At 37.3% G+C, this 25,605-nt stretch overlaps 2 protein-coding genes and 1 pseudogene across 4 annotated transcripts in view; 1 reads left to right on the top strand and 2 right to left on the bottom strand.

Annotated features, from left to right (window-relative positions):
• LOC138335927 (centrosomal protein of 41 kDa-like) overlaps window positions 1-116 on the bottom strand; it is a 28,327-nt gene extending 28,211 nt beyond the window's left edge. The window contains exon 1 of the mRNA XM_069285119.1: window positions 2-116. Coding sequence (XP_069141220.1) covers window positions 2-82 — 81 coding nt within the window. The 5' untranslated portion in view covers window positions 83-116. The remainder of the gene's footprint in view (window position 1) is intronic.
• On the top strand, window positions 93-18,503 carry LOC138335930 (mesoderm-specific transcript protein-like). Of its 3 annotated transcripts, XM_069285131.1 has the most exons (12): window positions 93-178; window positions 2,231-2,393; window positions 3,773-3,852; window positions 4,670-4,747; window positions 5,461-5,594; window positions 5,898-5,953; window positions 6,860-6,900; window positions 7,836-7,906; window positions 8,747-8,842; window positions 9,182-9,258; window positions 14,568-14,628; window positions 16,643-18,503. In XM_069285131.1, exons 2-12 carry the CDS (start codon window positions 2,243-2,245, stop codon window positions 16,767-16,769), a joined length of 972 nt encoding a protein of 323 aa, XP_069141232.1. In that variant the 5' UTR covers window positions 93-178; window positions 2,231-2,242; the 3' UTR covers window positions 16,770-18,503. The 3 variants fall into 3 exon arrangements, with proteins under 3 accessions (XP_069141232.1, XP_069141230.1, XP_069141231.1); XM_069285129.1 differs by lacking the exons at window positions 93-178; window positions 16,643-18,503 and adding an exon at window positions 179-249 and having other exon boundaries at window positions 14,568-14,820; XM_069285130.1 differs by lacking the exons at window positions 93-178; window positions 16,643-18,503 and adding an exon at window positions 225-340 and having other exon boundaries at window positions 14,568-14,820.
• A 132-nt stretch (window positions 18,504-18,635) lies between these two features.
• LOC138304983 (uncharacterized) overlaps window positions 18,636-25,605 on the bottom strand; it is a 32,161-nt pseudogene continuing 25,191 nt past the window's right edge.

Here is a 25,605-nt window from a genome sequence, read left to right as displayed (position 1 = left end):
CATCACCCTTTTTCGCTCTAGAAGTACTGACGGCAGACATCTTGTTTGCTTCCGTAACTAGCCGGAACCTACAAAAGCGCATGCTCAGTACATTCCACAATTCAAATTTATTTCCGGTGCAAAGGTTTGTGGGATGTATTTACATTTTTAATCACAGACACGTGTTTACGTGTGGGAGGTACCTGTACATTAGTCATTTGTATTAACAAACTATCAATATTGATGTTTTCAATGCATTGACATGATAACGTAAAAAACATACATACGTCCAGATAGCATAGTTTATATTCTACTTTGTTGGTGAAAAAAATGCTGGCACTACCATTTGTTTCTACTTTCGGTTTGTAAAAAATGTTAACAGAACTATATGTTAGCAGCACAAGGATTGGTATGCATGCATGTGCATACATATATGATATTTTATCTCTCTAAGGGGAATTAAAGATTGAATGAATGAAAGGGATACACGTACTGATGATGTGGTCGCTTAATTCTGACCGACTAATGGGATATCTTTTCCGCTAGCTACTGTTGTAGCTGAAAAGATATTACCTTCTGACTGACTTATATCTTTTCCGCTAGACAACAGTAGCTACTTTTCCGCTAGCTACAGTACGTAAAGTACAACAGTAACTATTACCTGTTACCTGTTACCTTCTTCTTAGACACCATAGTTAGCTGGTTCCAGCTAGTTGTGGCGCGTTTTGTTCAGTTACTAGATAGTTGTCCGGTTGTGCCATATAAAAAACTAGGGTTAAACTTGCATGGTACTGAATTCCAGTGAGTGTTCAGTCGGTTTTTTTAAACGAGTTCAGAGTAGGGGCTTCTACTACGAAGTTTGGAAGGGAGTTCCACTCGCCGACTAAATACATGTATACTTTGTGTGACTTTAGTCCTGCTCTGTTTCTTAAAGAGTTTTAAACTATTACCTCTAGTATTAGCTGAAGATAATAGTAAATAGGCTTAAAGGCCCAAATATCCACATCTTTCTTATATTTTTTCATGATTTAGGAATGTGAAAAAAAAATCCCTGTTGTAAATCTATGCATGAGAGTAAATCAAAAGTCAAGATGAGCGATTATGATTCGGATAAAATTCTTAACATCGCTTCCCAATTACGTCCAACAAGCCGAAGTTAGCCTAACATTGTAAATCGTTGCCGAGAACGTAATGTGACTACCGTTGTAACGTCTGACTTTCCGGAATCGGGTCTGAACTTTTCCGACTTTCCTTTCGTTACTAATCGTAACTTCTATGGCGACACAGTTTAAAATGAAGGCATGTTTAAATGTATCGACTTTCAGCAACTGCTGTACTAAAAGTATTAAAAAATCTGATAAATCTTAATTTAAACTACATCTACAAATTACTAACAATATCGGAGTCCGAATTTTTTATTTAACTTGAAATTTTTGTTGATAGTTACTTTATTGTCTTTATCTAGTTTATCTATACCATTCAGAATTTTATAGACTTCGATCACATCGTTCCTTTTACGTCTATATTCTAAGGTGGGAAGTCCCAACTTTTTAAGTCTTGAATGGTATGGTAGATTTTCAATAGAGTGAACTCTTTAGTGGCTCTACGTTGGACGTTTTCAAGAGTGATCTGATCTTTTTTTAGCAGTGGAGACCATACCTGGGTTGCATATTCTAAGTTAGGTCTTATTAGGCTTTTGTACAGGGTTAAGAAACATAGTTATATCTATATATAGACAAATGTCCCGTGAATATTAGCCCCAGTATGCGATTTCCTTTGTTAACTGCTTGACTGACTAAATTTAAGTTTGTTGTCGAAAAGTACACCTAAATCTTTCTCACACTGTACCTTCTCTATTAGTTCATTTTGTAGGAAGGAATAATGCGTGTCTTGTTCTAGATTGCCTATATTGAGGTGTTTGCATTTTTTAGTGTTCAAGGCCATTTTCCAGTCTCTAGTCCAAGTGACTACACTGTCTATGTCTGCTTGAAGTTCTTGAGACTCAGTGGGGTTATTATTGTTTCTAAAAAAATTTCAGCAAATAATTTTATTGTGCTATGTTGGACTACATGTAGCTACATGTATATATATACTTTCATGAAATAATTGCACTTTCCTTCTTGAGATACACAAGCTAATTTATCATTCTTAAACAGTTTTTAATGCTAAAAATGATGCATAACACTTTGTATGGTTTTGATTATATAATACTGTATAACAATACAGTTATGTGATTTTCAAACATTTGCAGGTATAAGTTACGATGGGTTGGCTAATCTACACAGCCATCTTGACAGTGCTGATAGCTGCAACTTTGAGGATGCTTCCAAACCCACCTTTGACCGATAGGGCCAAACTGTGGAGGGATAAAGGCACCTTCTTCAAATTTGGCAAACATGATATATTCTATATAGGTATGTAATAATCGGTAGAATATAGAAAGGATTTGTAGGATATAAATATGTATACATGTATAAAGTAGAATCTAGCTGTTATAAAGGACATCTGTCTATGATACATATTGAGCTTCAACACTTTGTGAACTGTCATATGTCTTTATTATGATCTCTCTAAATCAAAGAATAACTGCTACCTGCAAAATACAAATATAGTTTAGGTAATAATTAGTATAATATATATGTAATAAGTCATAATCAGTAGTATATAAACTAAGTATTAGCAGGATGTACATATTTAACAGTAAAGTCTGTTATAAATGACACCTCTACATTTTATAGACATCCATATAAAGGACATCTATATATAATAAATGAACATTTAATTCCCTTCAACACTTAACTCTCTAAATCAAAGGATGCTCGGCTGTTTTCTGCAATAATTAAAGTACAGACTCATCAACCTCATTTTTGTGCAGTCTCTTTTATAACTAACATCTGGATAAAGGACAACTGTCTATAAAGGATAGGCTCAACAGCCTCATTTTGTGCAATTAACTATAAAATCAATCTCTGTATAAAAATACACCTGTCTATAAAGCACACCTGTCTATAAAGGACACACTTATCAACTCCATTTGGTGCAATTTACTATAAAATCAATCTCTATGTAAATGACACCAGCTGTCTTTAATGGACAGACTCGTCAATCACATTTGGCACAATTTGATATAAAATTAATCTCTGTATAAAGGACACCTGTCAATAAAGGATATTGCTAAGTCCCTTAAGTGTCCTTTTTAAACAGGTTTGACCGTTAATGTAAAGAATTATATTGTAGACTGCATGCTATTGTGTCAATCAATAACTTGCTTTAAGAGAGATGAGTGTCATACTTAATAGTGAAAATCCTGTTGTTGTATAAACGGAAAAGCTGGCTGTATACTGTCAAACCTGTCTGTAAGGACACTCAAGGGACAAAGAGAAATGCCCACATATATTTATAGCAAAGGGACTATGGTCTGATTCTGATCATCATCTATTCGATTCAGTACTGATGGAGCGGAATAAAGGGGAGTATCCTTAATAGATCTTAGAAGTACTTCATGGTCTTAATTTGTACACTTGGTAGTCAAACTGTGTTGATATTAACCATTTGAGATGCCACAAAAGTGTCTTATAAAGCCAAACAGTCCTTATACAGATGTGTTTGCTAACTAAAGGCACATGAATATATGTATGATTGATATTTGAATGTGGTAGACATGCAATGCTCATACAGTCATGTAAACTAAATACTTGTATATCAGATATGGTTGAATGCTAGAACAGTAAGGTTGAACACAGAAGGCTTAGTTTTAAGAAATTTTTGATGGTTTGTATTTTTGTGTTTTTAGATGAAAAAGGAAGACATCCAGACAAGGGTACAGTGCTTATATTTCATGGATTTCCTACATCAAGCTATGACTGGATTAAGGTCTGTATAATACAGCCAAATGCACAGAAGAATAAAATGGTCTTTATAGCCAAGTGGTCATAATACACAGTTCTAGTAGTCAGAGATTTCTCTGTCAGTCTCAAGGGTTAAGACTATTATTAATAATAAGACACTTTCATATGTGGATATGAAGGTCAGCGATATTCTGTACAAGGTCACAAAATGTTGTAAACCCCAGGCTTGCTGTATATCATATCAACATATGAAATGTATCACAAGATATCACGAGGCTGTATTGCATGGCCATAGGTAGCCATGTAATACAGCCTCAGGCGACATGAGTGTATTACATGATACAAGCCAGTAAATTACACCAGCAGATTATAATATACCAGGGACAAAACAATCGTGTGACGTCATGAATTCATCGTACATAATTGTGACTTGCAATGTGTGATGACGTCATAATAAGATTTCATGTGTGGTTGACAATCCCATAATCATTTTGCTGAGATACATGTAATTCTTATTTTTGATACTATCTCATTCTTGTCTCTTGTGTGTGGGAAAAAAATAATCGTTACCTGCTTTGGGTATGGTGACAACGAAATCTTAACCTTGGGGTGAGTTCATGAATGTCCAACTCTCTGCATCTCAACTTGCATGGGAATATAAATCCTCAGGTTGGACATTTATGAATTACCCCTCAAGTTTTAATTTTGTTGTTGGATTCACGAGGCAGGGGGTAATATTCTATTAGTCTATTCCTCAGTACATTTCCAGGCCTATCTTTTCCAGAATTTATGTTGTACTTGTATCATCACTTAAAATTCATGGATACTGTTATTTTTTCCAGGTTTTAGATGACCTCAAGTCTGAGTTCAGTCAAGTTGTCCTGTACGATCTTCTGGGATTTGGATTCAGTGACAAACCGGTAAATTTTGTGAATTTTATAGTGTAATAAACTCTCATAAATGTTCAGATAAATAATCATATGGAAATGTCAATAAGATCAGATTTATATTAAATAAATTTTATAATGCAATTTTATAACATATTCATCTGTAACAGTTCTGGATAGGTTTGATTACTGGCCCCATGGGTTAGAACACACAGCTAGTTTTTGGAGGTTGTGGGACATGAACTCTTATCTGGCCGTGCAATAACTTATAATATACGGTAGCATGATATTTCATTTATAATTCTGTGATATCTAGACTAGCAGAAATGGACTGGGTGGATTATTTGCGACCAGGTACCTGGTATGTAGCTCAATCGCTAGAGCATCTGACTAGTGTTTGGAGGTCCAAGTTTGAGCCCCTGGTCTAGCCACTACATTTTCTCTTCTCTTTTTACAAATTTGCCATCCAACAAAATACCCATGGTGGTGGTATTAGATACTCCAGTGTCTTTGATGACAAAGACTTTGAGAAAGGAAAGAGGAATATAGCAGGACAAGACTAGGTCAATCTTCAGTGACCAGGTAGCTCAATCAGTAGAGCTGTTCAGAGGTCTGGGTTCAAGCACTGGTCTGGCCGTTACATTTTCTCCTCACCTGTTACGCTATTATGAAAAATTAGCTTTCAAAGATTGACAGTCCTGTTACAGTATATGTGTCATGTCAATATATATATTATGTATTGATAGATGGATGGGTATGCCTTCACAATGTCAGAACAGACAGACATTGGCGAGGCCTTGCTGCTGAAACTGGGTATCACTGAGGCCCACATCCTTGCTCATGACTATGGTGATACAGTGGCACTGGAACTTCTGGCGAGGTAATGATAAAGACTAGATACAACACTGACCTTTATAGGCCACCACTTGCTCTGTCATCACTTAATTTACTGACAGTTTATCAAAACTAAAATGTTTTAGGTGTTAAAAGATGGTTTTGTTTTCAGTTTGCCACAATTAATTTACCTTTTAAGAACATTTCCTAAATTCATGGATTTTAGATTTATCTTTCAAATCAAATTTAATTTTCAACCTCTAACCTAAAATTCTTCTTTTTTTGTCATTTTTTGTCAATTCCTACCTTCAAGTTGTTACATAACATTGTCTTGTTTCTTTATATGCAGACACAACAAAGGAGAAAGCAAAATCAAGATTCTGTCACTTTGTCTCTCAAATGGAGGTAAGTACAACCTTAATAGCAATCTATGTATCATAATATATTTTTTGAAAATTTGAAGTTTAAGCTATTCCTGCTTAACACCTTACGCATTGAAAGAAAATTTACATTTTGAGTAGATAGATAGGAACCCCATTCATGGATATAGAAAATAATTGCTATAGGATGGGTTTTTTTGGGGGCTTGGGGTGAAATTTTTAGTAATTGAATATTTCAGTTTTGAAAAAAAAATCAATAAATCAAAGATGTAATTAAACACGACAAAATCATTGCTGATATATTCCTCTTCATTAAAGGGCAATTTAGTCTAAGAGTGTATTAAAATATATCGGAAACAAACCAGTTCTAATGTAAGTTAAAGTAGTTGGTATTATTGTAATATGTCAGAAAAACCCACTTTGGTGAAATGCGTTGGAAATGTTGTTACTGTCCACCATTACACATTGTGGTTGGATGTCTTGTATGCAGAATCCTTGCAAGTGACAGTGGAGTAAGGCAACTTTTGTCTAGAACTGATCAAATCGCTCTTACAGTAGTGTGGTTACCTTATTAGGTACATGCTCTTGTCTGAAAAACAATTCCACCAACTCCTCAGTGGTTACGTTTTGCATTTCTTTTGTTTGGGTATGGGTACAGCCAAGCACATTAATGGTATTGCTATACCATTTGGAATTTCAGCGTTGTCAATTGAAATATCATGGAATTTGTGAATATTTTTTGTTTTATGTTTCTGAAGGAATATCGAACAATACTTTATACTAATTTAGCGTCATGGCTATGTAATAGAATTAGCCCAACTGAAATGTCCCTTCAATTTTGACTCTGTTCTAAACATTTCTCAACAATGAGAATTACCATAGCTAAAATCATTTCAAAGTATATTTCTTTTCATTAATTTTCTGTTTGTAGGTATATTTCCTGAGACAAACAAGCCAATGCTAATACAATGGGTAAGTGGAATGTCCACACCAGATATTATCATTGTATATAAAAAATATCAGAGGCTTTACTGGTCTAAATAAGGATTATGACATATGAACAGCCAAGGTCATTTCAAGACATGACAGATTTGTTAGTGAAGGAAAGCTGCAGTGCCCAAAGAAAAATCACCGACCAGCTGTCAGTACCTGGCAACTACCCCACATGGGATTTAAATTTGCGACCCCCAGGCGGAGGGCTTGTGGTAATATGTCGAGACATCTCTTGACAACTCAGCCACCACAGCCTCTCTGAATAAAGACAAAACAATAACACAGCAAGAAATATGTTCAAGATAAAACATATTTGTTCTGAAGAGAAGTCAATTAAGTGCTTGCATTTGAAATTCAGCTTTGAAAATGGTGATTTCTTAATATGTAAGTTCATTAAATTAGATTAAATAATGCTGTTTCATTCACAGGGACCTGGCACAATTTTTCCCAACAGTATAGATATATTAAGATACTATAATATTTATATTATATATACAGTATATACCATAAATTTTGGCGTTTTTGTATCAAAATAGGATGGTTAAATTTTGTGCATTAAAATTTGGCGTTTCCCTATGTCATGTAAATTTTTGGCGCATAACTTTATTTGATCAAAATAAATTAAATCTGAAGATTTCCTTTGTCTATACACATGCATAGATCCCCCAACAATGAAAAATTGACGTGATTAGATTTGAAGCCTTATCGATATAAAGACAACCCTATGCAATATTGGTCTTCAATAAAAGTGATTACCGTATTTTCTGGAGTATAAGTCCCTACTAATAGTGACACATCTATTTATATTTGCACAAAAGAAAGACATGCACAGGTAACTTTTTTTCCGATTGGCAGCACATACCTTAAATGTATGGTTATTTTCTTAATATATTTTTTTTATATCTGTTCAACAGATCTTGAAGAACCCAGTGATTGGGAATGTGATACCGACATTTTTCTATTTCAAATCCATCTTCAAAATATCGTAAGTATTTACTAATTCTTTTATAATCAGGCGCTTCATCCTAGATATATCTATATCTATTATCACTTATTCTCACGGGTTTGTCACAGGTTGTAGCCATGAGAGATTTCTCTGTCATCCCCTAGGATATATTAGAGGTTGTGCATGCTAACCTTTTGAACCTGAAATTCAGGTAAAACAAAAAAGCGACATCATAACTTCATACAGTGTAAATGTGGTGTGCGTAGTTGATGAACATTGATGTGCTTGCGGTGGAATCATGTTCATGTTGTGGAGAAAATGCTTCTTTAAAGGCTGTTATCTCATCTTATATGGGAGAAAAAGATTCAACCCCTACCTAGATTGTGTGACAACGAAATTACAACTCTTGGGGGGAATTTTGGAATGTCCACTTGACAAGCCTCGGGTTGGTCGTTAATAAATTACCCCTCGGTCAGGTTGTGATTTTGTTATCACCCCATCTAGGTAGGGAATAAGTCTATTAATCATTTATAAAGTTCTATAATTTAAAAATTTATCTTTTTGTTGAACTGTACTAAATTTGATCTTTACGGTTATGGTACAATGAATATGCATTATATGCAACTTGCAGTGTTTATTTTTGGTTGATATCATTTTTGAGTTAAAATATTTGACAGAAAATAACTCTGACTAAAGAAATGAAGGCAGATATGATATTATAATTGGTCTCATTCAAAGTCATTAGATATTTATTTCTTTATAGGCTTCACATATTTAAATTTTGTCAATATCTGCAGTCAAATTGCAATCAATAATCATATCCTTGATCCTGCAAATTATTAAATCAAGTCTCAGTAAGACAGTAAATCTGTGTTTCAGGTTAGGAAGAGCATTTGGACTTCGCCCCTCAGATGAAGAATTTGATGATTTTTTTACAATAAAACTTCATAAAGATGGGCATATGGCTGATAGTCGGTGAGAATTTTATTGTTTTCAATAATGTTTATATTGATTTTTGAACATATCATGTCTTTCAATACTTTGTGTTCTTTCCAGATTCAATAAATGGGGAAGGTCATCCTTAAATGACTTTTAATAAATAACTGTTTATACATAGCATTATGTTGACCTCTTAAAGGTCACATTCTTTGCAGATAATCCCCTTCATTCTAGTTTATAAAAATTAGGGGGTGAGGTGGGAATTGAGGGATCTTATTTCTGGGAGGAGTCTTACTTGCAGTCAAATACTAAGTTAAAATTGGATGTGAAATTACAAATGTACATTGTATAACTGATGATCGCCGTTCCTTACAGCCTCCTTAACTACATCAGTGAGCGGTCCATTAACAGAGATAGGTGGGTAGGTGCCCTACAGACCACCAAGGTACCAGGTATGTATTCCTAAGTCAGCCTCCTTAACTACATCAGTGAGTGGTCCATTAACAGAGATAGGTGGGTAGGTGTCCTACAGACCACCAAGGTACCAGGTATGTATTCCTAAGTCAGCCTCCTTAACTACATCAGTGAGTGGTCCATTAACAGAGATAGGTGGGTAGGTGCCCTACAGACCACCAAGGTACCAGGTATGTATTCCTAAGTCAGCCTCCTTAACTACATCAGTGAGTGGTCCATTAACAGAGATAGGTGGGTAGGTGCCCTACAGACCACCAAGGTACCAGGTATGTATTCCTAAGTCAGCCTCCTTAACTACATCAGTGAGTGGTCCATTAACAGAGATAGGTGGGTAGGTGCCCTACAGACCACCAAGGTACCAGGTATGTATTCCTAAGTCAGCCTCCTTAACTACATCAGTGAGTGGTCCATTAACAGAGATAGGTGGGTAGGTGCCCTACAGACCACCAAGGTACCAGGTATGTATTCCTAAGTCAGCCTCCTTAACTACATCAGTGAGTGGTCCATTAACAGAGATAGGTGGGTAGGTGCCCTACAGACCACCAAGGTACCAGGTATGTATTCCTAAGTCAGCCTCCTTAACTACATCAGTGAGTGGTCCATTAACAGAGATAGGTGGGTAGGTGTCCTACAGACCACCAAGGTACCAGGTATGTATTCCTAAGTCAGCCTCCTTAACTACATCAGTGAGTGGTCCATTAACAGAGATAGGTGGGTAGGTGCCCTACAGACCACCAAGGTACCTGGTATGTATTCCTAAGTCATGATCAGCCTCCTTAACTACATCAGTGAGTGGTCCATTAACAGAGATAGGTGGGTAGGTGCCCTACAGACCACCAAGGTACCAGGTATGTATTCCTAAGTCAGCCTCTCCTATCCAGAGGGAACCAAAAGAGAGGAGAGGGCTTATAGGTCCATTGCACCATTGTTCTGACTATCCATCCAACCCACCATTTTACAGAGCTATATTATTTTCCTGATCCCGAATTGCATATTACATAGTTTATCTGCCCTTGCTGGATAGGTATGACTGTAACGTCATGTGTATGCGAGCGTAACATCATAAATTTTGGGGGAAAAAAGCTGAATTGTGCTCAGAAAATGAGCGTATGACGTCAATATTGGATACCTACCCACAAGGGAGCTTACTCTGTAATATGCAAAGACAAGAATATAGGTATCAATAAGGCTTTGGAACTTATTTGGTACATGGATTCACCAACATAGTAAGATGTGTATTGTGTACCAAACGTAGTAGTTTTTTTGCTCCTTCGATTACTGTATTTATTGGCCCTAAGATCATTGACTAGCCTTAGGGCCTTACAGTAATTACTATTTTTTTACTAATTCAAAATTACTATTACATAGTGTATAGTAAGAGCAGGAATTTGTTTATGGATTGAAATACACTTCAGTACAAGATCTAGACAAAAGGCAATTAGAAAATTCTAATGTTAAACAAGATTTTGGTATTGGTGGAGCAAAAAAAGAAGAAAAGAACACAACAAGAGGCCCAAAGGGCCTTAACGGTCATCTGACTACCTTGGCAATAGTAAAATTAATTTCATATGGTGTCACTTTGTCAGGAGGATCATTTTCCATTTCCTTCAACAAATTTTATTTCAAACAAGAGGCCCAAGGGCCTTAACATGTAGGAAATTAATTAGATATAGTGTCATAGTAGCCTTCTTCAATTTGGGATCAACCAGAGATGTAACAATACTTTGTCGATCCATGTCAGGATCATCTCAGGCAAGTTTCAGCCAAATCACATAGGCAGAACTTGAGAAGAAGTTCAAAATGTGTTTTCAAGATGGCGGCTGTGGCGGCCATCTTGGATTTCGGATCGACCCGAAAAATAAACAACACTTTGTCGGGACCATGTCAGGATCATTTCATGCAAGTTTCAGCCAAATCGAACCAGTAAAACTTGAGAAGAAGTTCAAAATGTGTTTTCAATATGGCAGATGTGCCGGTCATCTTGGATTTCGGATTGACCCGAAAAATAACAACACTTTGTCGGGACCATGTCAGGATCATTTCATGCAAGTTTCAGCCAAATCGCACGAGTTGAACTTGAGAAGAAGTTCAAAATGTGTTTTCAAGATGGCGGCTGTGGCGGCCATCTTGGATTTCGGATCGACCCGAAAAATAACAACACTTTGTCGGGACCATGTCAGGATCATTTCATGCAAGTTTCAGCCAAATCGCACCGGTAGAACTTGAGAAGAAGTTCAAAATGTGTTTTCAAGATGGCGGCTGTGGCGGCCATCTTGGATTTCGGATCGACCCGAAAAATAACAACACTTTGTCGGGACCATGTCAGGATCATTTCATGCAAGTTTCAGCCAAATCGCACCAGTAGAACTTGAGAAAGTTCAAAATGTGTTTTCAAGATGGCGCCTGTGGCGGCCATCTTGGATTTCGGATCGACCCGAATAATAACAACACTTTGTCGGGACCATGTCAGGATCATTTCATGCAAGTTTCAGCCAAATCGCACCGGTAGAACTTGAGAAGAAGTTTAAAATGTGTTTTCAAGATGGCGGCTGTGGCGGCCATCTTGGATTTCGGATCGACCCGAAAAATAACAACACTTTGTCGGGACCATGTCAGGATCATTTCATGCAAGTTTCAGCCAAATCGCACCAGTAGAACTTGAGAAGAAGTTCAAAATGTGTTTTCAAGATGGCGCCTGTGGCGGCCATCTTGGATTTCGGATCGACCCGAAAAATAACAACACTTTGTCGGGACCATGTCAGGATCATTTCATGCAAGTTTCAGCCAAATCGCACTGGTAGAACTTGAGAAGAAGTTCAATATGTGTTTTCAAGATGGCGGCTGTGGCGGCCATCTTGGATTTCGGATCGACCCGAAAAATAACAACACTTTTTCGGGACCATGTCAGGATCATTTCATGCAAGTTTCAGCCAAATCGCACCGGTAGAACTTGAGAAGAAGTTCAAAATGTGTTTTCAAGATGGCGCCTGTGGCGGCCATCTTGGATTTCGGATCGACCCGAAAAATAACAACACTTTGTCGGGATCATGTCAGGATCATTTCATGCAAGTTTCAGCCAAATCGCACCGGTAGAACTTGAGAAGAAGTTTAAAATGTGTTTTCAAGATGGCGGCTGTGGCGGCCATCTTGGATTTCGGATCGACCCGAAAAATAACAACACTTTGTCGGGACCATGTCAGGATCATTTCATGCAAGTTTCAGCCAAATCGCACCGGTAGAACTTGAGAAGAAGTTCAAAATGTGTTTTCAAGATGGCGCCTGTGGCGGCCATCTTGGATTTCGGATCGACCCGAAAAATAACAACACTTTGTCGGGATCATGTCAGGATCATTTCATGCAAGTTTCAGCCAAATCGCACCGGTAGAACTTGAGAAGAAGTTCAAAATGTGTTTTCAAGATGGCGGCTGTGGCGGCCATCTTGGATTTCGGATCGACCCGAAAAATAACAACACTTTGTCGGGACCATCTCAGGATCATTTCAGGTAAGTTTCAGCTCAATCCCACTGGTCAAACTTGAGAAGAAGTTCAAAATGTGAAAAGTTAACGCACGTCGGTACGGCGCACGGCGCACGGCGCACGGCGCACGGCGCACGGCGGACATTTTTCGACCCCTTCGGGGCAGATATTATTTTTATTTATTCTAAGGGCTTCTACTGCAATCACTTATAACAAAACATGAAGATAAATAAATATTTCCCCAAGAAATATAACCATTTTCGACCCAATAAGAGCTAAGGGCACTTAAAAAATGAAAAATTAGAAACAAATTTGAGTATAAATTTAACATTATTGCACAGAGATTGACTAAACCATTAATTTAATTTGAAAAAAAAAAGCAAATTGAGAAACCTGCACAGTTCCATAATTTTAGTCATTATTGAATTCAAAGTACATGTAAGTGAAATTGAGGCCTCAAAAACGGGGAGGGGGTGCTTATAGGGATGGGGAGACTTATTGGGTCGAGTAGGGTACATTGGATACTAAAGACAAAGTCCTATTCACACAAAGTAAATTTAATATCATGAAGAAATACATGATAATTGTTGCACCATTGCCAAGGCATTCAAATACTGTAATTTGGTGATAAGATTTTGGTATCCTTTAATGCGACCCAATTTTACCTTCTTAGTATACAAATAAAACATGATTTAGTAAATATAGGATATGTTACTAGAATCCTTTTTACTCACTATACAATGTAAAATAAACAAATCTTACTATCTCTTCAGTCACATTTTAAATAGAATAGGAACTCTCAAACAGATGAGTACAAGTCAAGGCATTTGGCACATTCTTTAAAAAAGAAGCTGTTGCCTTTAAGTTTGTACAATGTTCACTGTTTGTTTAGGTTTTTTTAATTGCCTCTCTTCAAAAATTCATCTCTCACACCAGACTAGTTAACACCTGTGGTAAATATATTGTGCTAAATATATATGGTAAAATTAAAGTTATTATCCAAAAACATCTCTACCAAAGCTTCAATGTATCAAGTAAAATAATATCACAAATACATAGTATATCATAGTAATATTGGTAGGGGCTGTAAATTACTATGTTATAATAATCATGAATTCGTTGTATGCGTATTCGTTATACACACGTTTTACTGTAGACCATAAATTTCATTAAAAGGTAGTTAATTGCTTATTAAATATATTGTATGTACATGTACTAGGCCTATTAATTATAGGACAGATATAAACTAAATCCATTGTTATTAATGATACTTCTTAATGTCATCTTTTTTGTGAGATATTATTTCACTTGGTACATTGAAGCTTTGGCAGAGACATTTTGGATAATAAAAATAACATATATATTTATGTTGCTATGATGTACAACGTATTTGTGATATTTATATAACAAACTATGTTTAAATGGTTTTGTTGTTCTATAACTGTGTTTTACTATAAAGACACCAGAGCTTTGCAGACAATCTTATGATGTTTTAGAATTTTAACAACCCTTTGTATATCTGCTAGCTTTAACTAGAACTGTAAGCCATTGGCTAACTAATCACACCATTTACTCCTTATTTCAGACCATGGCAACCAAATTGATACCAATTGATCGAGTTTGAATAAAATTGATCAAAAAGCTAATAAGTTATTGGTCATTTTACAAAACCTGTGTATACAGTATAGTGACCTGGCTACCAGGACAACCGAAATCTTAAAAAAATATCCAATAGACAGACAGACAGACATAAACCATGATCTTCATGATGGATGAGAGTAATTTCATGATTGTCTATGATTTTGTACAGTTCACATGATCTATGGACCGGCAGATGTTATCAATCCTCCAGCCTTCATACAGTTCTACAAGTAAGTGGTGACAGCTGCTCATGTAATGATCTAATAATTAATTAAGCCACTTATACAGTGATTAAACATTTTCATTTAAATATTTATGATCAATAATGACCACATTAATATTACTCATTGTGAACCGAACCATTAATATAAAAGTTTATGGTTATAAACCTCTTTCAGTAAAACAAAATTACACTGGCATTAATTACCAAAATGTTATTTTGAAATACATTTCACATATCTAAATACTGTATAACAAAACCTGAGTCCTGACCACTTATTAAATAATTACCACAAACAAGACATTAAACAAAAACAATGACCAATAAGAAGTTCAATAAATAACATATATACCAACAAGAGCTGTTGGAGAACAGCAAAGCTCGCCTATTCAGAAGAAGTAAACATGGAAATATGACAAATTAACAGACTCAAAAACCCACTAAAGGGACCCAAATTGGTTGTATTATCACGTTCAGATCCATACACATTAGGAAAATAAAATCATAAACATTTATGATGACTTGAGCTTAAACAAATGACGAAACAGAAACTTGTTCAAAAACTTTAACATGAAATATGACAAATTAACAGACTCAAAAAAAAAAAATCTAAAGGGCCCCAAATTGGTTGTATTATCATGCTTCAGCATCCATACACATTAGGAAAATAAAATCATAAACATTTATGATGACTTGAGCTTAAACAATTGACGAAACAGAAACTTGCTCAAAAACTTTAACGTGAAACTGGGACGCCAACGCTGACGCCGACGCCGACGTGAACAACATTAGCTCCCCCTATTCTTCGAATAGGCGAGCTAAAAATTAACTTTAAAATGATTAATGAGCAGTTTTAAAAACAGCACTGGCCAACGTTACATTTACCACAACATGACTTGTAGATCAGAAATAGTTTCTATTATAATATCACAGATTTATATCACAACTTCACTCCAGAGTTTTGTTCTTTTAATCTTCCTATTATTGTACTGTAACTATATACTTACAAAACAAGAGGCCCAGAGGGCCTTTATCGCTCACCTGGTTTGTAATGCCAAGTAATGTTCTGGATACAGGTTCATTGTTTCTTTTCTGAAGGAATTTGAATATTTACCTCTAATTCCTCTATGGGCCCGCCCCTCCTGCCCCCTGGGGGTCAGAGCCAAAATTTATAAAAGTTCTGTTCTCCTTCCCCCAAGCATGTTTGTGGCTAAATTTAGTTACAATCCATGCAGAACTCTAGGACAAGTAGTGATTTATAGGATTTACTTCAAATTCCCCTATTGACCCCGCCCCTCCTGCCCCAGGGGTCAGAGCCAAAATTTATACAAGTTCATATTCCCCTTCTCCCAAGGATGTTTGTGGCCAAACAATCCATGCAGAACTCTATGACAAGTAATGAGACGCCAAACATTTTATACAAGTTTCTGTTCCCCTTCCCACCATGGATGTTTGTGGGGCCAAATTTGGTTACCATCCATGCAGAAACTCAAAGACAAGTTGCGACTTTTAGGATTTACCTTCTATTTCACCATATTGGGCCCTGCCCCTCCTGCCCCCGGGGGGGTCAGAAAAATTTATACAAGTTCGGTTCCCCTTTACACCAAGGATGTTTGTGGCCAAAATTTGGTTATAATCATGCAGAAACTCTAGGACAAGTAGCAAATTTATACTACGAATTCCCCTATTGGGCCCAGCCCCCTACTGCCCCCCGTGGGGTCACTAGCCAAAATTTATACAAGTAAGGATGCTTTGTGGCTAAGATTTGGTCACCAATCCACGCAGAACTCTAGGAAAGTAAGCGATTTATAGAATTTACCATTATTTCCCCTATTGGGCCCGCACCTCCTCTGCCCTGGCGAGGGCACAGGTGAGCTAAAAAGTATCCAGGTCTATGGTGATGGAAAATTAAATCAGTCAAAGTAAAATCTGAAAGACCATATTAAAAAGTACTGTTGCACACACTATAAATTCTTGATAATTTCTAGGTAAGTAAGGTATAGTATTTGATTTTTTTTTTTCAGAGAAAAATGTTCCAACCCAAGTATTAATGGTGCTGAAAACCAGAAGATCGGACACTATCCGCAATTTGAAGCACCAAAGGATTTTTTTGTGGCATACAGAACTTTTATAACAGCTAAAAGGCCTTGACTTCAATTCTATACAAAACTTTTATAACAGCTGAAAGACCTTAACTTCGAATTCCATACAGAACTTTTATAACAGCTAAAAGGCCTTGACTTCAATTTCATACAGAAATACCATATTATGTCTTTTAAAAATTATCACATTTTTCATGATGTATCTTTTTGACATTGACACTGTTGCTACAATAATAATGCTTGAATATTGGTGCTTTTATTACCTCATCATTGACAATGTTGTTAAAGGTTATACTTTAACTGTCACTTACCAATTTGCATCATGTACTGCATTTAAATCATATGCTGAAGCTATGCTGCTGTGACTATGCTGGCACCTTTCTAGTACAGGCTTTAAATCATGAATGTAGCTTAGTGTGACCATGCTTTTAAACACTTTACATTAACAGTTATATTACAATATCTATGCTTCAACATTGTCCATTCCCTAGTATACTGTGATATTATTGGGTTACATCAGCATTAAGAACAAATTTACCAATTAAAAAAAAATAACATGAAGTACAATAGTGAAAATATTTGAAATCCAAAGTTTCATGAAGTATCAAGAACAATATTATACCAATATGAAGTAATATGAAAATAATTTAAAATCCAAAGTTTACGTTTTATAACACATATAAATGAATCCATTTGACGCTACCACTAGAAGGTCCTTAAATTCAATTTAAAGATGCTCCACCGCCGACAGAGCATAAATGATATTCATTATTTGAACAATAATTGGTATTCAATCGTGTGTATGTATGTCTAATTAACACAATTTTTTAAATATATTTTCATTTTGCCTTTTGTGCATGCGCAATCAGTACTTCATTCCATATAGGACATAGTGCGTTGGAATTTTTTCGGGATGCAATTAATTATTTTTCATATTTTTAACTTGACGTATAATTAAAAGCTCAAACTTTTCAATGGTGGTAATGGTGTAAAATAAGTAATTTTTGTAACTGAAGAAAAATACTAAATCGTCTGCTCCTGTTTTTGATAATGAAAAAATACTATTTGTCGGCGGTGGAGCATCTTTAACTCAAGGCTTCTGTCATATAAATGTTACATTAGGAGCATATGGCCCCAGTCAATACATATTTAAAGAGTTTAATGTGTGCCCTGACTTAAGAATAGTATCAATCAATATGTTGATAAGTAACTTTCTGATCGAATTTGAATTTCCCATTTGCAGAATACTTGAGCAATGTATTCAAGTTAAAGGAATATTGATGAAAAGCAGGCTAGGTTATCTCCCCTTACCAAGTTAAGTGGAATTATTTGTTAATAAATGTGATCTTCCTCTTGGTCAAAGTATTATAATATTTATAGTTATGTTATACATACACTGTATGTAACTTTTAATAGGTGCTATTAATAGTTATTAAGATCATTATTAATATCAATCTTGTGAATATAAATACCAATGATCAGACAACCACAATGGAAATAAATACCTGTGATATACATGTTCTAATTAAATATCAAGACTTTTTTTCATTTTCAAATAATCATTTCTTATCATTTTTATCATTTTTTATTAGACTGTATCTTTGTACAACATTTAATTATTGCAAAATTTCTCCTTAATATTATTTGAATGACTGAAATAAAAAGATAATTATTTTCGTATTAAGTTGGCTTATCACTGAATTTCTGAATATGTTGGCATCAAATATACAATGTTACAAGACATATATAGCAATGTTATTAAATAGAGATATAACGATTCACTGATGCATCGCGATATCTAAAAATAACAAGGGGCCCATTGGCCTTAACGGTCATCTGACTATTGGCACAAAACAAAATAGTCACAGTATACAGTAGTGACTAACAATTAAGGCAATACAACAGACCCCTTATTTCATGACTTCGACCTTAAAAGTATGTAAAGGTCACTCACACGAACAAACTAGGTAGCTCTTTATCCTAGTAATAGTATGCTACAGGCCAAATATCAGTACTCAAGGCCTCTTAGTTATTCAAAAGAAGTTGTGTAAAGATTTTAGCCTATTTGACACCTGTGACATTTAATGAAGGTCAAGGTAATTTATTTGAACAAACTTGATAGCCCTTCATTCTAGTATGCTGCAGGCCCAATGAGTACCCTGCACCTTTTCAGTTCTGGAGAAGAAGCCGTTTAAAGTTTTAAGCCTTTTTGACTCCTGTGACCTTGAATGAAGCTCAAGGTCATTCATTTGAACAAACTTAGTAGCCCTTCCTCCCAGCATGTCACAGGCCCAATATCAGGTCTCTAGGCCTCCTAGTTAGTCTCAAGAAGTCGTCTAAAGATTTTAACCTATATGACCCCTGTGAACTTGATTGAAGATCAAGGTCATTCATTTGAGCAACGGGCCTTTTGGTTCTTGAGAAGAAGTCATTTAAAGATTTTAGCTGATTTGACCCCTGTGAACTTGAATGAAGGTCAAGGTCTTTCATTTGAACAAACTTCGTAGCCCTTTATCCGAGCATGTCACAGGCCTAATATCAGGTCTCTAGGCCTTTTAGCTATTCACAAGAAGTCGTTTAAAAGATTTTAGCCGATTTGACACCTGTGAACTTGAATGAAGGTCAAGGTCATTCATTTGAAAAAAACATGGTAGCCCTTCATCCCAGCATGACGCAGGCCTAATATGAGCCCTGGGGCTTTCGGTTCTGGAGAAGAAAATGTTTGAATGAAAAGTTTATGCACGGCAAACGGCACACAATGACGGACGGTGCATGATGACAATAGGTCATCCTGACCCTTCGGGTCATATGACCTAAAAATCGAACATAGGATTATCTCTCTTGGTCAACGTCAGCCGAACATATGTTGGTAACAAAATGGTGGAATCCCATGAGGAGCAAAACACTAAACTTGATTCGGTGGCTGTTGCCTATAAGGCCATGCACTTGCTGGTCTTATTCCAAGTTTATAAGTCACCTGACCATAGGTATTCATTGTGATATCATGTGTCTGAGCGTCACGTCATGCCTTTCAGATGAAGAGATGTAATTATGTCACAATGGATACCTACCCGCAAGGGAGGTAACACTATTTAATAATATCCAAAGATGGAATAGGCCATGAAGAAGTTAGTCCACGTCATCATCTTGAATTTTTGGGACTTGTTTTTCCGATTGTGGGATGTCCCATGTCTGGACCATCAAACCTACGGCGTTGGTTCTGAGACATCGTTGAGCAAAGTTTTTTCTACTACACACAGAAGAAAACAAAGATGTTTGCTGCTGAGAAACAAACTGTAAATGACCAGTTTCAGCACCACATTGATATTCGGCACCTCCTGACTGGATGGGTAGTGTAGCTGCTTCAGAGTTGACAGTAATGTTTACTGACCCTATACCAGTGTCTTCAGGGTTATTTGAATTCTCCAGATTAGGATTGACACTCCTCTCCTCTTCAACTAGACTCTCAAAATCATTGTCCATTGGAGGTCCAAGGACTAACTCTGCTTCAGACTGCCACGATTGGTTCCCTACAGAGCTTGGCAAGTTATCTGTTCAAAAATAAGAAGTAACAATTTGCAATTGATTTACAACAGACTTCAACTGTTATCTTCAACTTTCAATAATCTTATAAAATTGTTACCTGTTTACGTTATATAAATATAAATATATATATAGAATAAATAAATACCATTAATTTCCAATCCATCTCCAATAAAAAAAAACCTGAACTGGAACACCTGCTTCACACACTCAAACCGGACATAGTAATAGGTACAGAAACATGGCTCAACAATAACATCCCATCCCACGAATATTTCCCATCACACTCTTACACAACATACAGGAAAGACAGAACTCCAAACAAAAAAGGACAAAGCCACGGTGGAGTTCTGATAGCAGTAACAAATGCATACCACTCAGAACATGCAAAAGAACTAGACACAGACAACGAATCTATATATATTAACATCAACATGACAAATTCACATAACCTAACAGTAGGCGCATACTACAGACCACCCTCAGACAAAGGAAAATCAATCGAACACCTCGAAGACTCCATAAATAGAATAGGCCAAAACAATAACACAATTACATACATCAGTGGAGACTTCAACTTACCCCATATAGACTGGCACACCAACACCACCATTCCAAGCACACCACAACCTAAGCTACACCAACACCTACTTAACATCATCAATGACAAGTCTCTCACTCAAACGACAGCTTCCCCCACTTGTGGCGAACACATATTAGACCTTACACTAACCAATAGGCCATCCATCATCAACAAACAAGAAATATTACCACCACTAGGAAAATCAGACCACGACATAGTTTACACCGAAATTGACGTCCGACTAAAAAGATCAGAAGACCACCTAGAGACATCCTCATCTACAATAAAGCCAACTGGGACAACATAAAGACTGACCTTGAACAATTAAATACACAACTGGACGAACGATCAAACGACAACATAGAGGAGATCTGGCACTCCTTCAAAACAACACTAAACAAATCCATAGACAAAAAACATACCCACAAGCACATCACACACACAAATCCAAACTCCCTCGCCAACTCATAAACAAATCCAAACGCTTACACAAACAGTATAAATCCAAACCAGAAATCAAACATAGGTAAATATAAAGGCAACAAAATCAGAACTACAAAAACAAACCAGAAACGCATACCTCAACTACCTAGAAAAAATGATAACAGACATACCAATAGACGAACCTCGATCCTCACACCCTAACAAAAAACACAATCCCAAAAAACTTTTCTCGTACATAAAAACAACTAAGAAAGAGAACTCTGACATCACAGCCCTACGGAAAGACGGACATCTATTGACGGACACAACTGACAAAGCCAACATCTTAAACCAACAATTCCAGTCTGCTTTCACACAAGAACAGAATACAACCATACCTGACAAAGGACCTTCACCACACCCAATTATGCCAGACATCCACATAACACAACAGGGCATACACAAACTACTGAACAATATAAACCCGCATAAAGCAACTGGCCCCGACAACATTCACGGCAGAATATTGAAAGAACTCAAAGACATCACAGCTCCAATCCTTACAAAAATATTTACATGCTCACTCACCACAGGAACACTTCCCCACGACTGGAAACACGCAAATGTCAATCCCATTTACAAAAAAGGCGACAAATACAATCCCGCAAACTACAGACCAATATCACTCACATGCATCACATGCAAATTAATGGAACATATAATCACCAGCGCCACCATGTCACATCTGGAAAACAACAACATACTTTACGACAAACAACACGGCTTTAGACCTTCCAGATCGTGCGAAACCCAACTGGCCACATTCATACACGACCTCACACAAAACCACAACAACAACACGCAGACAGACATCATAATCATGGACTTTGCAAAAGCCTTTGACAAAGTACCACACAAACGCCTTCAGTACAAACTCAAATACTACGGCATCACCAGGTAACACACATGCATGGATAACAGATTTTCTTTCACATCGCACCCAGACAGTAATACTTGAGGGCAAACACTCACACACAAAATACCAGTAACATCCGGAGTCCCTCAAGTAACCTGTCTGGGCCCCATACTTTTCTTAATATATATCAACGACCTACATGAATACATGAAACACAGCACCCTTAGACTTTTCGCAGACGACAGTATCATTTACAAGACCATACACAACACAAGAAGACACACAGAAACTACAACACGACCTTGACAATGCAGGACAATGGGAACACGACTGGCTAATGCAATTTCACCCCGACAAGTGCAACGTCATCTCCACTACCACCAAACGCAACAAAATCCACCACAACTACACTCTCCATAACCACTCACTTGAACACGTCAAACACAGTAAATACTTAGGCCTCACACTGCAAAACAACCTCCAATGGGACAAACACATAAACAACATCACCGCAAATGCAAACAGAACACTAGGTTTCCTAAAACGAAACCTCACAATCAATTCACCACACATTAAAGAACACGCATATAAAGCACTTGTTAGACCCAAACTAGAGTACTGCTCCTCTATCTGGGACCCACACAATACTGGCCAAATACAACAAATAGAAAAAACTCAACGCAGAGCAGCAAGATATGTACAAAACAGATATCATAACACTTCTTCAGTCTCAGACATGTTATACACACTCCAATGGCCAACACTACAAACACGCCGTCTACAATCACGACTCATCCTCCTATATAAAATCACACACCATCTCGTGGCTATCAACCCAGAACAATACGTAACACCTGTAGACACCCGCACTAGACCCACACATCCCTATGCATACAGACACATCGCCGCCACAAAGGATACATTTAAGTACTTCTTTTTTCACACACACCATCACATACTGGAATCTCCTCCCTGTGGCAACAGTACAAAACACTACACTGGAGGGCTTCAAGGCAAACATAAACAACGTAGCCCTTGAAGCCCCCACTCACAAATAAACACCTCAATTTTTAGCTCACCTTATGCACAAATAAACCGTCGTCCGTCGTCCGTCCGTTTTTTCCGTCTGTCCGTCAACATTTCCTTTAAATCGCTACTAGTCATAGAGTTCTGCATGGATTGTAACCAAATTTGGCCACAAGCATCCTTGGGGGAGGGGGAACAGAACTTGTATAAATTTTGGCTCTGACCCCCCCCGGGGCAGGAGGGGCGGGGCCCAATAGGGGAAATAGAGGTAAATCCTTTAAATCGCTACTTGTCCTAGAGTTCTGCATGAATTGTAACCAAAATTAGCCACAAACATCCTTGGGGGAAGGGGAACAGAACTTGTATAAATTTTGGCTCTGGTCCCCCGGGGGCAGGAGGGGCGGGGCCCAATAGGGGAAATAGAGGTAAATCCTTTAAATCGCTACTAGTCATAGAGTTGTACATGAATTGTAACCAAATTTTGGCCACAAACATCCTTGGGGGGGATGGGGAACAGAACTTGTATAAATTTTGGCTCAGACCCCCCCGGGGGCAGGAGGGGCGGGGCCCAATAGGGGAAATAGAGGTAAATCCTTTAAAAACACTACTTGTCCTAGAGTTCTGCATGGATTGTAACCAAAATTAGCCACAAACATCCTTGGGGGAAGGGGAACAGAACTTGTATAAATTTTGGCTCTGGTTCCCCCGGGGGCAGGAGGGGCGGGGGCCCAATAGGGGAAATAGAGGTAAATCCTTTAAATCGCTACTAGTCATAGAAATTGTACATGAATTGTAACCAAATTTGGCCACAAACATCCTTGGGGGGAAGGGGGAACAGATCTTGTATAAATTTTGGCTCTGACCCCCGGGGGCAGGAGGGGCGGGGCCCAATAGGGGAAATAGAGGTAAATCCTTTAAAAAACACTACTTGTCCTAGAGTTCTGCATGAATTGGTAACCAAAATTAGCCACAAACATCCTTGGGGGAGGGGGAACAGAACTTGTATAAATTTTGGCTCTGGTTCCCCGGGGGCAGGAGGGGCGGGGCCCAATAGGGGAAATAGAGGTAAATCCTTTAAATCGCTACTAGTCATAGAGTTCTACATGAATTGTAACCAAATTTGGCCACAAACATCCTTGGGGGAAGGGGAACAGAACTTGTATAAATTTTGGCTCTGGTCCCCCGGGGGCAGGAGGGGCGGGGCCCAATAGGGGAAATAGAGGTAAATCCTTTAAATCGCTACTAGTCATAGAGTTCTGAATGGAATGTAACCAAATTTGGCCACAAACATCCTTGGGGGAAGGGGAACAGAACTTGTATAAATTTTGGCTCTGACCCCCCGGGGGCAGGAGGGGCGGGGCCCAATAGGGGAAATAGAGGTAAATCCTATAAATCGCTACTAGTCATAGAGTTCTACATGAATTGTAACCAAATTTGGCCACAAACATCCTTGGGGGAAGGGGAACAGAACTTGTATAAATTTTGGCTCTGGTCCCCCAGGGGCAGGAGGGGTGGGGCCCAATAGGGGATTTAGAGGTTAATATCAAAATTCCTTCAGAAAAGAAACAATGAACCTGTATTCAGAACATTACTTGGCATTACAAACCAGGTGAGCGATACAGGCCCTCTGGGCCTCTTGTTTATCATGTTTTTAACCTATCTACTTTTATCTATTCCAACAGCACCAGAAAAAAAAAAAAAAAAAAAAAGCACTGTAGAATATAACCCCTCCCCCACGCCACTGAGCCGATCACTCACCTAAAATCGTCACTATTGACGGATGGTGATTAAACCAAAGAGCGAAGAAGAAGAAGAAGAAAGCGCTCACTAGTCAGTCGTAATTGTTTTTATTTCTCATAGATTTATTCGTGCCGTAATGGAATTTTTCTTTAATTTAGCATCAAGGTTCATACAGGAAATCAAGAATATGAAATTCAAGGCTTTTTCAAGGGCCTTTTATCAAGGCTTTTTGATGATAAAAAAAATTCAAGGCATTTAACACATATTAAAAGCCATAACAGAATTCATATAGAACTCAAGAAATAGCAAATGTTTATCTTTCATTCATCACTCACATTAAATCCTTTATATTGAGATGATAATCTGATGGAATTTAGAGACAGTTATTAAGTGAACAAAAAAATTTGAGAAATTGCAATTTAACCTCATCACATCATTTAGTCAAAAATCACAAAAACCTAGAAAGAGCCATACACGTTAGTCTTCCCGTTATAACTTCCAATTTGCTTGAACAAGATTGACATTACAGATGGCTTCGATTCCTCTACTATTCGCCATACATCACTATATCTAACTCATTACCAACCTCCTCAACATCTGTAAGACGTCCAATCTTTTACGAGATTGTACCGTCACAAAATACCGAAATTTAAC

This window comes from Argopecten irradians, chromosome 12 (assembly GCF_041381155.1).
Source record: "Argopecten irradians isolate NY chromosome 12, Ai_NY, whole genome shotgun sequence".
NCBI lineage: Eukaryota > Metazoa > Mollusca > Bivalvia > Pectinida > Pectinidae > Argopecten > Argopecten irradians.
This window is presented reverse-complemented; position numbering and strand designations above follow the sequence as displayed.

Bases quoted from the DNA above. Each gene is read 5' to 3' on its own strand.
- LOC138335930 (XM_069285131.1), top strand. From the start codon at position 2,243: ATGGGTTGGCTAATCTACACAGCCATCTTGACAGTGCTGATAGCTGCA. The intron at 5,595-5,897 runs GTAATGATAAAG...CTTTATATGCAG, and splicing joins GCACTGGAACTTCTGGCGAG to ACACAACAAAGGAGAAAGCA. The intron at 8,843-9,181 runs GTGAGAATTTTA...CGTTCCTTACAG, and splicing joins GGGCATATGGCTGATAGTCG to CCTCCTTAACTACATCAGTG.